The sequence below is a fragment of the Aquarana catesbeiana genome, linkage group LG12 (assembly GCF_042186555.1).
Source record: "Aquarana catesbeiana isolate 2022-GZ linkage group LG12, ASM4218655v1, whole genome shotgun sequence".
Classification (NCBI taxonomy): domain Eukaryota; kingdom Metazoa; phylum Chordata; class Amphibia; order Anura; family Ranidae; genus Aquarana; species Aquarana catesbeiana.
In genome coordinates, this window is record NC_133335.1 from 167571367 (window position 1) to 167584929 (window position 13563).

Here is a 13563-nt window from a genome sequence, read left to right on the forward strand (position 1 = left end):
CTTCCTGTAATAAAGACCAGGTCGCTGTTACTCTCTCTTTTGTGCTGGGTGACTGGCCTTGTCTCCGCCCCTTACTGAAGTTTTCTGCAGGCAGCCAGTTATGGGTGGGGCCTGTTGGATCCCTCCCTCAGCTCTGAAGGCTATGGACAGCAACTGATGATGTTACTGCTACTTTTACAAGGTAATAACTTTGTTTGAAAAGGTATTTGGTGAACACAAAGTGGTTTTATACCATTTGTGGCTATTGAGGAGTATACTTAAATGGAGGTTTTTGTGCCCTGAGTTCAGCTTTCCGTTGTGGAACATGGACATGGCATTCTGCAGGACTAACTCTAGCAATGATAAAAACATTACTGTCTATTTTACTTACCACATTCACTGGTCGTCTCACCAAAGTCTCATGCAATATTTCCCACTGTACCATATTGCTCAGCTCATCTGGAGTGGGAAACTCTGCCAGCTTGTCCTCCAGAGCTTTCTATTCAAAACACCGCAAAAACTATCAGCAATGTTAAAGTGTATTGTTGCTCACATTTAACTTCTTTTGTCTTTCACTTCTTTGTAGTTACATTTACCATGGAAAAACGAATGCAGACCATGCTATCTATTTTTATTTCACAATGTTAGGGTTCTGGCTCATGTGCCTTGCTTCTGGATTGTCTACTGACCCTTTGCCTGGATAATAAAATATGCTAGTGATTGACATATACTCTAAGGCTGAATTCACACCTGAGCGTTTTCAGCTCAGAAATCGCTCGTAAAACGCCCAACAAGCAAAATCCTATTCATTTCAGATGGCACCTGTTCACATCTAAGCATTTTGTCACCTGAAGCAAAACGCCTGAAAAACGCCCTAAACTTAAAAAAAGAGCACGAGTTTCTTTGGGGCAGATTACAGGCGTTTTTCTGCCTTTTACATTGGTGACCTGTACAAAATCACAGCAAAAATGCGGTAAAATCACGGTAAAAACGCCCGACTTTGAAACGCTCAGGTGTGAATGCAGCCTAATCTTTGCCTGGATATGGATTACGCTGATTTCCACCTGCCCTGACCCTTGCCTGGATATGGATTACACTGATTACCACCTGTCCTAATCCTTCTCAGGATATGGATTATGCTACTGATTGCCACCTCCCCTGACCCTTTCCTGGATATGGATTATGTTACTGATTTCCACCTCCCCTGACCCTTTCCTGGATATGGATTATGTTACTGATTGCCACCTCCCCTGACCCTTTCCTGGATATGGATTATGTTACTGATTGCCACCTCCCCTGACCCTTTCCTGGATATGGATTATGTTACTGATTGCCACCTCCCCTGACCCTTTCCTGGATATGGATTATGTTACTGATTTCCACCTCCCCTGACCCTTTCCTGGATATGGATTATGTTACTGATTGCCACCTCCCCTGACCCTTTCCTGGATATGGATTATGTTACTGATTGCCACCTCCCCTGACCCTTTCCTGGATATGGATTATGTTACTGATTGCCACCTCCCCTGACCCTTTCCTGGATATGGATTATGTTACTGATTGCTGCTTGTCCTGAACCCTTTCCTGGATATGAATTATGTTACTGATTGCCACCTGACCCTTTCCTGGATATGGATTATGTTACTGATTACCACCTCCCCTGACCCTTTCCTGGATATGGATTATGTTACTGATTGCCACCTGACCCTTTCCTGGATATGGATTATGTTACTGATTGCCACCTCCCCTGACCCTTTCCTGGATATGGATTATGTTACTGATTGTCACCTGCCCTGAATCTTGTTTGGATATGGATTGCATTACTGATTGCTGCTTGTCCCGAACCCTTCTTGGATAACAAACACTGGCATTACTTGCTGCCTGCCATGACCCCAAGGAGCTCGGTGTATAGCCAGTTACCAATCCTGGTCACTCCTGCATACTACATACTGCATCTACCTTGAATCACTCTGCATCCTGAAGCCATCTGAATCTCATCATGAACTCTCTCTCTCTTGGGTTGCTAAGGAGCATCTCTGTTTTGTGAATATTGCACTGCGGCTTAAGTCCTGGTGGCATCCTAGTACCCATAGGCCTAGTAACCTTAGGGGAAAGGCGGCTGCTATGGGTGAAAGTGCTGATGACTCACTGTTTTCACAGAACAAAAACGCAAACCATTAAAACCTTACAGTAGTTATGTGATGGTTTAACTCTCAAAGCTCACACCAAAAACTCATATCGGACACGGTGACATGGCTGCTGCGCGAACTAATAGGGTGAAAATGCTATTACAGAAAATGAAAAAACACCTACTGGCAGGATCAATAGGTGATACAACTATGTAACGGGAGCACAGAAAGACAAAAACTTCTGTGCTAATGCTGAAAATTTATATCATTTTTTGTTTTGCCCATAGTTCCACTTTAAGCATAACTTTTAACTTTAACAATGATAAAATGTTTTTAAGATCTGTTTCTTTGGGAATTTGCTGGAATTTTTATAGAATGCAATCGCAGGACATATAGCAACCCAGATCCATTATTGACATCAATTATTTCTTCCAGGCCTCCAGCACCCTTGGAGTCATGGAAGAGATAATACATTCTTTGTATACAACATGCACTGTCACCTACAGGCATAACTATGTAACACTTAGGCCTCATGCACATAGGGCATTTGCTTTGCTTCTTTGAATCCTTTAGTAATTTCCGTTTGGGATTATTAAAGTATTCCAAATCTGAATTGGCAGAACTCCTGGCAAGAGAAAAGCTGCTTAAAAAGAACGCACGTAAAGCCACACACGTTTATGGTTCACTCAATTTAGGCGCATCAAGCGTTTGAAACTTAATGGATTCCACTGGCCAGAATATTATTTTATTCTCACTATTGGAATGCATTAACATGCAAATGTTCAAATACGCCTAAATGCATTTAGCATTTAGACGTTTTTAGACGTATTTACAAATGTTTAGGCACATTCTGTGTTTTTTATGCTCTTCAGCTCTTCTCCTGAACACGCATTTGTTTTTTTTTTAAGCCTGTAAATCCCTGTATACATTCCTTTTCCAATACGCCTGTAAACGCCTATGTGTGCATGGACACATAGACTATAGAGGTGCTTTTACAAGCTGAAAAAACACCAAACACCTGTAAATTCTATGATTGTAAAGTCTTGTTTTTTTTTTCTATAAAAATAATAAACATGTTATACTTACCTGCCCTGTGCAGTGGATTTGCGCAGAGCAGCCCAGATCCTCCTCTTCTTGGGTCCCTGTTTGGCTCTCCTGGCCCCTCCCTCTTGTTGAGTGCGCCCACAGCAAGCAGCTTGCTATGGGGGCACCCGATCCGAGCTGCAGCTCTGTGTGTCCATTCAGATATGGAGCCCCGATTCCCCCGATCTCCTGATTGGCAAGCTGACTTTGATTGACAGCAGTGGGAGCCAATGGTGCCGCTGCTGTGTCTCAGCCAATACAGAGGTAGAATCTTGGATGGCTGAGACATTTGTGGACATTGTTGGACAGAGAAGAACCTCAGGTAAGTATTAGGGGGCTGAGGGGGGCTGCTGCAAAGAGAAGGCGTTTTATCTTAATGCATAGAATGCATTAAAGCGGAGTTCCACACAAAAATGGAACTTCCGCTTTTCGGAACCCTCCCCCCCTCCGGTGTCACATTTGGCACCTTTCAGGGGGGAGGGGGGTGTAGATACCTGTCTAAGACAGGTATTTGCACCCACTTCCGGCATAGACTCCCATGGGAGTCTACGCCTCTTCCCGTCCCCACCGCGCTGTCTCCTGGGAAACACACAGATCCCAGGAGAGAGCGGTGACCACTTGGGACGCGCAGCTCGACTCGCGCATGCGCAGTAGGGAACCGGGAAGTGAAGCCGCAACGCTTCACTTCCTGATTCCCTCACCTAGGATGGCGGCGGCAGCTGCCGAGAACCGAGCAGGTTCTCGGCGTTGCCTGCCGACATCGCTGGACCCTGGGACAGGTAAGTGGCCATGTATTAAAAGTCAGCAGCTGCAGTATTTGTAGCTGCTGGCTTTTAATATTTTTTTTTTTTGGCGGTGTGGGTGAACCCCCGCTTTAAGATAGAAAAAACCTACTGACTTTCCAACCATTTTAAGCTCAGTGTGTGTGAGGCCTTCTTATATATGTAAAAAGTAGCAATCGCTACAATCATATCATTGTTTGGGATGCAACAATACAAGTTTGCTTTCTTGAAGCGGTGTAAAGCAATTCTGGGAAATTATTTTACTTACCAATTTATTTTGGACAGATTGATGTTCTGTCTGTAAATTGCCCACATCTCCTTTTGTAGCTGTCTTTATCTCCAAGAGGGCCAGTCGCTGTTCCAGCTCCTGCAGATTATCCTGAGTTTAGAATAATTAAGATAGCTTAGGTTACACAGTTGTAGTGTAGAAATGTAGAGTGTAGCTACAGGTTCAAAGACACTCTTTCAGCCTGGGTTCACACTAGATGCGGTGGCGGTGCAAATTCACAGGGAATTTGCTGCGGATTCGCAACCCGTCCATGCAAAGCTTGGAGTGTAACGTCACCCCGCAATCGGTTTGCAAAACGCAGCGCGATTTGCAGAAATGGATCCCATGGGTGTGAACACCCATGCGATCCGATTCTGGTGCGGACAAATAAAGGGTCTTCCACCAGTTTGGTGTGAATACGGTGCGATTTGAGCCATACAAATCCATGGCTCAAATCACACCCCAGAGACACTGCATGTAGACCGCAACAGTGTGAACCCGGGCTCACTTAGCATCATTCTGCCCTCATAATGGTACTCATGGATATATAATATGCTGTACCCAACCAAAATTTATATAATTTTTTTTTCACACAAATAGAGCATATTTTGGTGGTATTTGACCAACACTGAGTTTTTTGTTTTGTATTATACAAACGAAAAAAGACTGAACATTTTGAAAAAAAATATCCAATAAAAAAAAATCGAATTTCTTTATAAATTTGGGCCAAAATGTATTCTGCTACATGTCTTTGGTAACATAAAAATCCCAATAAGTGTATTTTGATTGGTTTCCCTGAAATTTATAGTGTATACAAACTATGGTATGTATACTGGAATTTTTTTTTTATACTACAATAAAGCGGCGAGTAATCGGACACTAACTGATGCTGAGTTTGAACTGACTAACTGCTACTGGCTTCACCAGTGACTATAATACAGTGATCAATTATAATACTATAGTATATAGTATTATTGCATATTCTTTCATTATAATAATATACACTGTCACTGTACTAATGACACTGGCTGGGAAGGGGTTAATATCTCAGGTTTAAATGTGTGCCTCACAAGTGTTAATTTGCATAATGTGTGCTGCTTATTACTAAAGATCTCTTTGTTTCTTCTCCCTGTTTTGCAGGGCAAGTCTCTGGGAGCATAGTCCTACTGGGAGACACACAAGCTGTATTTGCCTTATCTATGAAAGGAAAGGTATGCCCTCTAGGGAAGTGCCATTCCTAAGTGTGGTGAAGGGCATGAGTCTTGAAATTCTTATGATTTGGAAGAATCACTGGGTGATGGAAATTTTTAGCCATATTACCATTGGACTTTTTATTTGATTGCAGATTGAGATTGGTGGTGGAAACTTCTAGTTCTTTCACCATTTAACTTTTTTAGGGCATATGGTCACTTTCGGACTTTTGTTATATATTTATTGTACTTGATATATGTTATGAAACGTTATTGAAGGCTGCCTTTACTGAACTCTGTTTGAAGAATGCTAGTTCCCTGGCTGTCATTCTTATACTTTGACTTCAATGCTGTCTAAGATGATGACCATGAACAAGTATAGACATACTAAAAATGGTTCTGATAATTTTCACTCAGTTACAAAGTGCTTGTTTTGGGACTGTGACAGAAAAATACTGAAGTCAGATGCAGTCAGGTATCTAGAGCAATGGCAGTCCCCATAGTCATGAAAGAGACATTTCTTGGAGTAAGAATACAGGACCTTTTAAGAGCTTTTCACTTATTCATTTTAGCATTTTATCACGAGCAACCAGTAATACCAGAACCCAGATGTAGCACCCTCCTACTATAGAGTGCTATGCAAATTGAGTTTTTGGCACTTTTGCAGTCAAGGGAGCAGTGATTGTTTGTTCTGGTCTGTTCTGGGTTTCACAGGCTGGTGGTTTGACTGCTTCCCCCTGCTTCTGAAAGATGTTTTCAATACATAGGGCTGGAAGAGTCCAATGACCAGTCTGAATATTTATCAGACTATTTATCTCCTCCCCCCGCCACCGCCGGGCTTTTCACAAAGCACAGTGTGCTTCACGCATGCGTGGTAGGGAACCGGCTGTGAAGCAACAAGGCTTCACTGGCAGATTCCCTTAAAAGGAATGGCGGTGGCAGCACCCGTGAGCTGATTGAAAAATCAACTGGGGTGCCGACATTGCGGGATCCCTGGATAGGTAAGTGTCCTAAAAGTCAGCAGCTACAATATTTGTAGCTGCTGACTTTTAATTTTTTTGTGGAGGGCTGGAGCTCTGCTTTAACAATTAATTGCAGCACTGCGCGTCTGCTAAAGGACAACGTGTTTCTGTGCCTGTTGTAAAAGTGTACAATTTAGTTTGACCATAGGCTAAAATGCTGGTGTGAACCAGGCCTAAAACCTCTTTTACACTCAGGATTAGGGATTTTTTTTTTTTGCTGTGTGTGTCCTCATGAGGGAGATTACTCCTACTTCCTGTCCAGGTGATGGTTTTAGAGAGGGTATGAAAGAAATACCACAAAGCATGAAATGAATATGCTCATAAATTATAATTATACTTAGATCAAAGACCTTTCTTGTATTAAGAGAGGTATGGACTCCAGAGAGAGAGATATAATTTTCCCCCTGTACAAATCATTAGTAAGACCTGATCTGGAATATGCAGTTCAGTTTTGGGCACCAGTTCTCAAAAAGGATATCAGGGAACTGGAGAAAGTGCAGAGAAGAGCAACCAAACTGATAAGAGGCATGGAGGAGCTCCATTATGAGGAAAGATTAGAGGAACCGAATCTTTTCCCTCTTGAGAAGAGGAGCTTAACCTCTTCCCGCCCGCCGGCCGTCAAATGACGGCTGGACGTCGCGGCTCTCGTTCTGGGTGGATGTCATATGACGGCACATCGGAGCGCTCAGAGAGCATTCCAGCCAGAGAGAGCGTCGTGTCAACATTGGAAGAAGAGAAGAAGGGAAGAAGACAGAAGTCCGGGCCCCTGCTAGAAAAAGAGCGGCAAAAGAGCAGAAGATAGCGGAGGAGCCCGGCAGAAGACCCGGAGAGCGTGGAGAAGAACGGGAGAGACCCCCGAAGCCGGAAGAAGACCCCCAAAGCTGGAAGAAGACCCCTGGAGCTGTCTAATAAATTACTTTAAAAACCTGTGCAGTGTATTTTTTTATTGACCCTTTTTCCCTAGGTGAATGGGTAGGGGTACCATGTACCCCATACTCATTCACATAGGGTGGGGGGCTGGGATCTGGGGGGCCCTTATTAAAGGGGACTCCTGGATTCCGATAAGCCCCCCAGCCCGCAGACCCTGACAACCAACGGCCAGGGTTGTCGGGAAGAGGCCCTTGTCCTCATCAACATGGAGACAAGGTGCTTTGGGGTGGGGGGCCCCCCATGTTGAGGGCATGCGGCCTAGTACGGTTTGGGGGGGGGGGCGCTCGCTCGTCCCCACCCCCTTTCCTGACCGGCCGGGCTGCGTGCTCGGATCGGGGTCTGGATTTTGGGGGGGACCCCACGCCATTTTTTTCGGCATAGGGGGTTCCCCTTAAAATCCATACCAGACCTAAGGGCCTGGTATGCCCTGCGCTCGTCGCAATAGGAAAATAGTTTTTTCCTATTGCAGCGAGCGCGAGATGCAGTGCCCTGCCCTTGCATCGTATCTGGTCCGTCGGACCAGCCTACAGACGAACGGGCTTTCTGTCACGAACTGAGTCCGGTGGAGTTACGACGGAGAGATTTGAAACATGTTTCATTTCTAGGTCCGTCGAACTTTTGGGGAAAAAAAGTCTGCGGGAGCCCACACACGATCGAATTGTCCGGCGGACTCTGGTCCACCGGGCCAAGTCTGCTGTAAAGTCCGCTCGTGTGTACGCGGCATAAGAAAAACCTTTTTTTTTCAAAATTTTGGGTCTTTTGTTTGTTTTTTTTTTAGGAAAAAATTAAAAACACAGGAGTGATTAAATACCTCCAAAAGAAAGCTTTATTTCGTATGGTTACAGTGTAGCATGACCGCGCAATTGTCATTCAAAGTGTGACAGCGCTGAAAGCTGAAAAATGGCTTGGCCAGGACAGGGGTTTAAGTGCCCAGTATTGAGGTGGTTAAGGAGGGATATGATCAACATGTACAAATACATAAGTGGTCCATATAGTGAACTTGATGTTGAGTTATTCACTTTAAGGTCATCACCGAAGTCAAGGGGGCACTCTTTACATCTAGAGGAAAAAAGATTTCATCTCCAAATACGGAAAGGTTTCTTCACAGTAAGAGCTGTTAAAATGTGGAATAGACTCCCTCCAGAGGTGGTTCTGGCAAGCTCAGTAGATTGCTTTAAAAAAGGCCTGGATTCTTTCCTAAATGTACATAATATAACTGGATACTAACATTTATAGGTAATGTTGATCCAGGGAAAATCCGATTGCCTCTCGAGGGATCAGGAAGGAATTTTATCCCCTGCTGTAGCAAATTGGATCATGCTTTGCTAGGGTTTTTCCCCTTTAGTCTGGATCAACTGTGGGTGAAGGATTGTGTATATGGGATTGTATGATTTTTTTTTTTTTTCTTTGAACTAGATGGACTTGTGTCTTTTTTCAACCTGACTAACTATGTAGCTATGTAGACCACTACTATCATACAAACATTCAGATAGACAAATGTTATAGCGGACATTTCAGGAAGATCAAGAAATTAAGAAAACACAATCTTACAGCAAAATCTCAACAGGACACCTGACCCTGACCATCCTTTTCCCAACAGACTAACACTATTTTGCAGAGTTCAGATTTAAACAAACTGGTGTGTCACTTACCTGCTGCATGCTCTCTATGACTTTCTGTTGCCGACTTTCCACTTCTTGTTGAGAATCCTTAAGAGCATTGATCTCATTGAGAAGATCTTGTAACACTGTCATGGCCTGAGAACAGAACCCAAAAACACAAGTTTAAAATGGGGTATTCTAAACATTTTGTAGAACAGACACTTAAAGAAGACCTGAGTTCTGGCTATGATTTTAAAAAGGCAGGGAGGGCAAAGGACTGGTTACTAGTATTGTCTGTGGTCTTCCTGACTTCCTATGCCTTTTGCTGCATTGTCTCTGTCTGGAGATGGCCATCTTGGTAGAGGCAGAGCTTTACTTCCTTATATCAGAGCCTCCAGCAAGGAGAATGGTGAACAGCATAGTAGTGACATCACCAAATTTCACTACAAATTTCATGAGACTAGCAGTCACAGGCAGAAGTTCCTCAGATCTCACATTTCATGTACAGCTAGGAGGCAGTAGGTGTAGGAGTGCCTAGGCACACTCACATATGAGGAAGTGCTTCCTTGTATCAGAAGGAGTTCAAGTCAAAAAGGTACATTTTTCAGAGTACTGCTCAGGCTTCATTCACACGGGTATATGTGTATTTTCTGCACAAAATGCAGATTCTTGCTGGTGGAGCTAGCAGAAGATCCTGTGTAAAATATGTGCCTAAAGTACTTGTGTTTAGACGCATACAATTCTTCTAATGACTTTATGTGTGAATGCATTACACACATAAAATCTGCAAAAAATGTATTGCCCTGGACGCAGCTGTGGCCTACTTTTTTTGTACACCCTTAAAGTGATTGTAAAGTCAGATGTTTTTTTATCCTAATGCATTCTATGCATTTATATAAAAACCCTTCTTGTGTGCAGCAGCCCCCCTTAATACTCACCTGAGCCCCCTCTAGATCCTGCAATGTTGCACGAGTCACTTGGCTAGCTGGGACTCCCCTCCTCATTGGCTGAGGCAGCAGTGCGACGCCATTGGCTCACTGTGCTGTCAGTCGAAGTCAGTCAGCCAATGAGGAGAGAGAGGGGACGGGGCCTGGCTGTGGCTCCGTGTCTGAATGGACACAGGAGGTGCAGCTCGGCTTCGGGGCCCCCATAGCAAGCTGCTTGCTGTGGGGGCACTTAACAGGAGGGAGGGGCCAGGAGCGCCGAAGAGGGACCTGAGAAGACAAGGATCTGGCCTGTTCTGTGCATATACACTGCACAGAGCAGGTAAGTATGACATGTTTGTTATTTTTACCTAAAAAAATACGAGACTTTACAATCACTTTAAACAGGTTGCACATTTTCAATTGTGTGTATGGCCCCATGGATCCTACTATGCTGCGTTTAGATGTGCACAAAAATATATGCTGTACATATCTAAATGCAATGTTATAGATGCTGGTGTGAATGAGTTTTTGAGCGTCAAAATGGTGGATGCCCATTTCTAAACAAATGAACGGCACTGCAAAAATGACCATAGGGGCAGGCAAGTGCGCCTGGTATTGACTGTGAACCGAGACATCACCAGATGGTTCATTCTACAGACACAGTGTACAGAGCCCATCCAAGCCGCTCTGTACCATGTGATAATTGTAATGACAGCGATCACAGTTGTTTACATTGGTAAGACTAGCTCTTTCTCTTACAGGGGAGGAACTAATGAATGAATGAATAATTAATAATTTATTAAGTGCAGATCAGCAGATTCCATGGTTGTGGGATTGGTTTTAACCCTTTCTCCCTCCTCCACCTCTGTATATCTCAGCCCCTACCTGTGTCTGCAGTCACCTGTATATTAACCCCTTACCTTCCTTATCCTGCATATCTTTATATTAACCCCTTCACACACCCCCCCCCCCTCCACTGTAGGTGACTTGTACAATTGTTTCTCTCCCCCTCCCTTTGTGTAGGATGTGTACATTCAATGTATCTAATGCTCCATGTTATAACCCCCTCAATACTAGTATGTTTCTTAATTTCCTAAAAAATTTTGTAAAAAATTAGATCATCTTTGGGTGCCTACTTTCCAAAAAGGGATCCCTTTTGGAAATGTTTGTACTGTCCTGGCATTTTGTCCAGGCGGCCCACTCTAGGAAGAGTCCTGGTGGTTCTAAACTTCTTCCATTTACAGATGATGGAGGCCACTGTGCTCTTAGGGACCTTCAATGCTGCAGAAATTTTTCTGTACCCTTCCCCAGATTTGTGCCTTAAACAATCCTGTCTCGGAGCTGATCACTGCCTGTGAAATTTCACTTACTCTTTCTGTTATCTCACAATCAGTCCTACAATCAGTAGTGATGTCAGTGGCGCTTGTGCATTCCATATCTTCTTTAATGGCATGCTGTGTGCGCCGTTTCACTATTCTCTCCATGCCGAGTCATTTCTGTCATTGAGAACGACACAGAGGAAGCCTCACGATGCTGTGCTCATCTCCTCTTTTTCCTGGTTATCCCCTTGTGACTGTAAAAGACGTCACACAGGGAGAGTGAACCAGAGCAGGACAGAGACGTTCAGACGAAGCAGCCATTACTGTTTAGACACGATCGCTCATGCGTAACGTACGCAGTTTACTTCCTCTTTAACTGTGGGACCTTATATGGACCTTATATGGACAGGTGTGTGCCTTTCCAAATCATGTGCTATCAACTGAATTTATCACAGGTGGACTTCAATCAAATTGTAGAAACATCTCAAGGATGATCAGTGGAAACAGGATGCCACTGAGCTCAATTTTGCTTGTCATGGCAAAAGGCTGTGAATACTCGTGTACAAATTTTCATTTTTTATATTTTTAATAAATTGGCAAAGATTTCAAACAAACTTCTTTCATGTTGTCATCATTGGGTATTGTTTGTAGAAATTTGAGGAAAATAATGAATTGAATCCATTTTGGAATAAGGCTGCAACATAACAAAATGTGGAAAAAGTGAAGAGCTGTGAATACGTTCCGGATGCACTGTATGTAAAGCCCCTCACTTATACTTACCTGAGCCCGATCTTGATCCAGTGAAGTGCACAAGAGCAGAGGCTCCCTTCGGCTCTCTCCGTCCTCATTGGTTCAGATACAGCAGCAAGAACCATTGGCTCCTACTGCTGTCAATGACAGCCAGTGAGGAGGGAGCGGGGGGGGGTGGGGGAGCGGGCGCCTACTACTTCAACATGCTTTTATTTATGTGTTTTTGATGCTTCTATGATGCTTCTATGATGCTTTTTTTAGGCTTTAATAAAATCTTGACAAATGCTCTGTATGTGTTGATTTTCTATTTGTTTTGAAGGGGCCTAGTAGAACCCCAGCTCAGTAGTACCCACACTCAGCAGATGCCCAGCTCATTAGTACCCTCGTTCAAAAGATCCCCAGCTTATTAGTACCATCGTTCAGCAGATTCCCTGCTCAGTAGTACCCCCAGCTCTGCTGATACCTCACTCAGTAGTAACCCCCACATTTTGATTAAAATGATACTAAAAACGCACTGTTTAATTTACATTATCTCTTCTCTTTCTGTATGTGGATGACGGCACTGTATTAAAAATAATGTAAGTACCTTCTTTCCTAACCAATATGCAGCTGTCACATGACCCAGATCTTTCCCAGACTGTCTGCAGGAGGAGCTTCTGGTCCTCTGCTACTGGTCACATGTTCAAAATTTAAAAAAAACAGCCTTTGGAATACAGAGTAAAAAAAAAGATGAAGATCAATAAACTGTTTTAAATTGTCGTACAAGTATATATTTGAAATAAAATCCTTTTTTTTTTTGGCAATAACATGGTGTAGGCAGATTTTTGCCAGTCAAACACTGTGTCATGCCTCTCCAGCCTGTCTTAGAATAAGAGGGAGGTGAAGCCTCCATCAAGCAATATGTAATATCCCACCCCCATCATGTTTATCTGGTTAGTGGGCATGGAGGAGGAGGGAGGGAGTGGTCTGTCATTTAGCACTGTGTATACGCCCATATGTGTGACTCTATAGTCACAGGGGCTGCTCGGATGTAATAGGGAGGAAATGCTCAGGGTAGAAGTACACTGAAAACAGCACGTGCAGAGCTGCAAACACTGCTCGGCAAAATCCCAACTGCAGTGGGGACATGGAGAAGAGGAGGAGACGGAGAACAGCAGAATCAACCAGGTTCTTTGCAGAATACAGAAAACAAATCCCAGAGTGATTGAGTGAGTGTGATCAGTATGTAATACAGCATTTATTGATAGTTTTTTTGTGATGTGGGTTTAACCGCTTGCCGACCAGCCGCCGTCATTATACTGCAGCAGGTCGGCATGTTCCAGCGAGCCGTCGTAGCTATACATCAGCTCCTTTAAGTGGGATAGCAGGTGCGTGCACGTGCCTGCTGTACTGTGGGGGTGCCGATGCTTGTGGCTGACGCTTGCGATGACCGCCGGCCACAAGCAAACGCGGGCACGAGAGGCAGAGCAGGGACGTGTGTGTGTGTAAACACACAAATCACTGTTCTGTGAGGAGAGACAGATCGTGAGTTCCTAATAGCTAGGAACTACAATCTGTCATCCCCTCTAGTCAGTCCCCTCCCCC

General features: G+C 43.9%; 1 protein-coding gene across 1 annotated transcript in view; it reads right to left on the reverse strand.

Annotated features, from left to right (window-relative positions):
* Positions 1-13563, reverse strand: part of QRICH2 (glutamine rich 2) — a 131018-nt gene that overhangs the window by 72273 nt on the left and 45182 nt on the right. Inside the window, 3 exon segments of the mRNA XM_073606189.1 lie at positions 371-478; positions 4242-4352; positions 9036-9140. Coding sequence (XP_073462290.1) covers positions 371-478; positions 4242-4352; positions 9036-9140 — 324 coding nt within the window.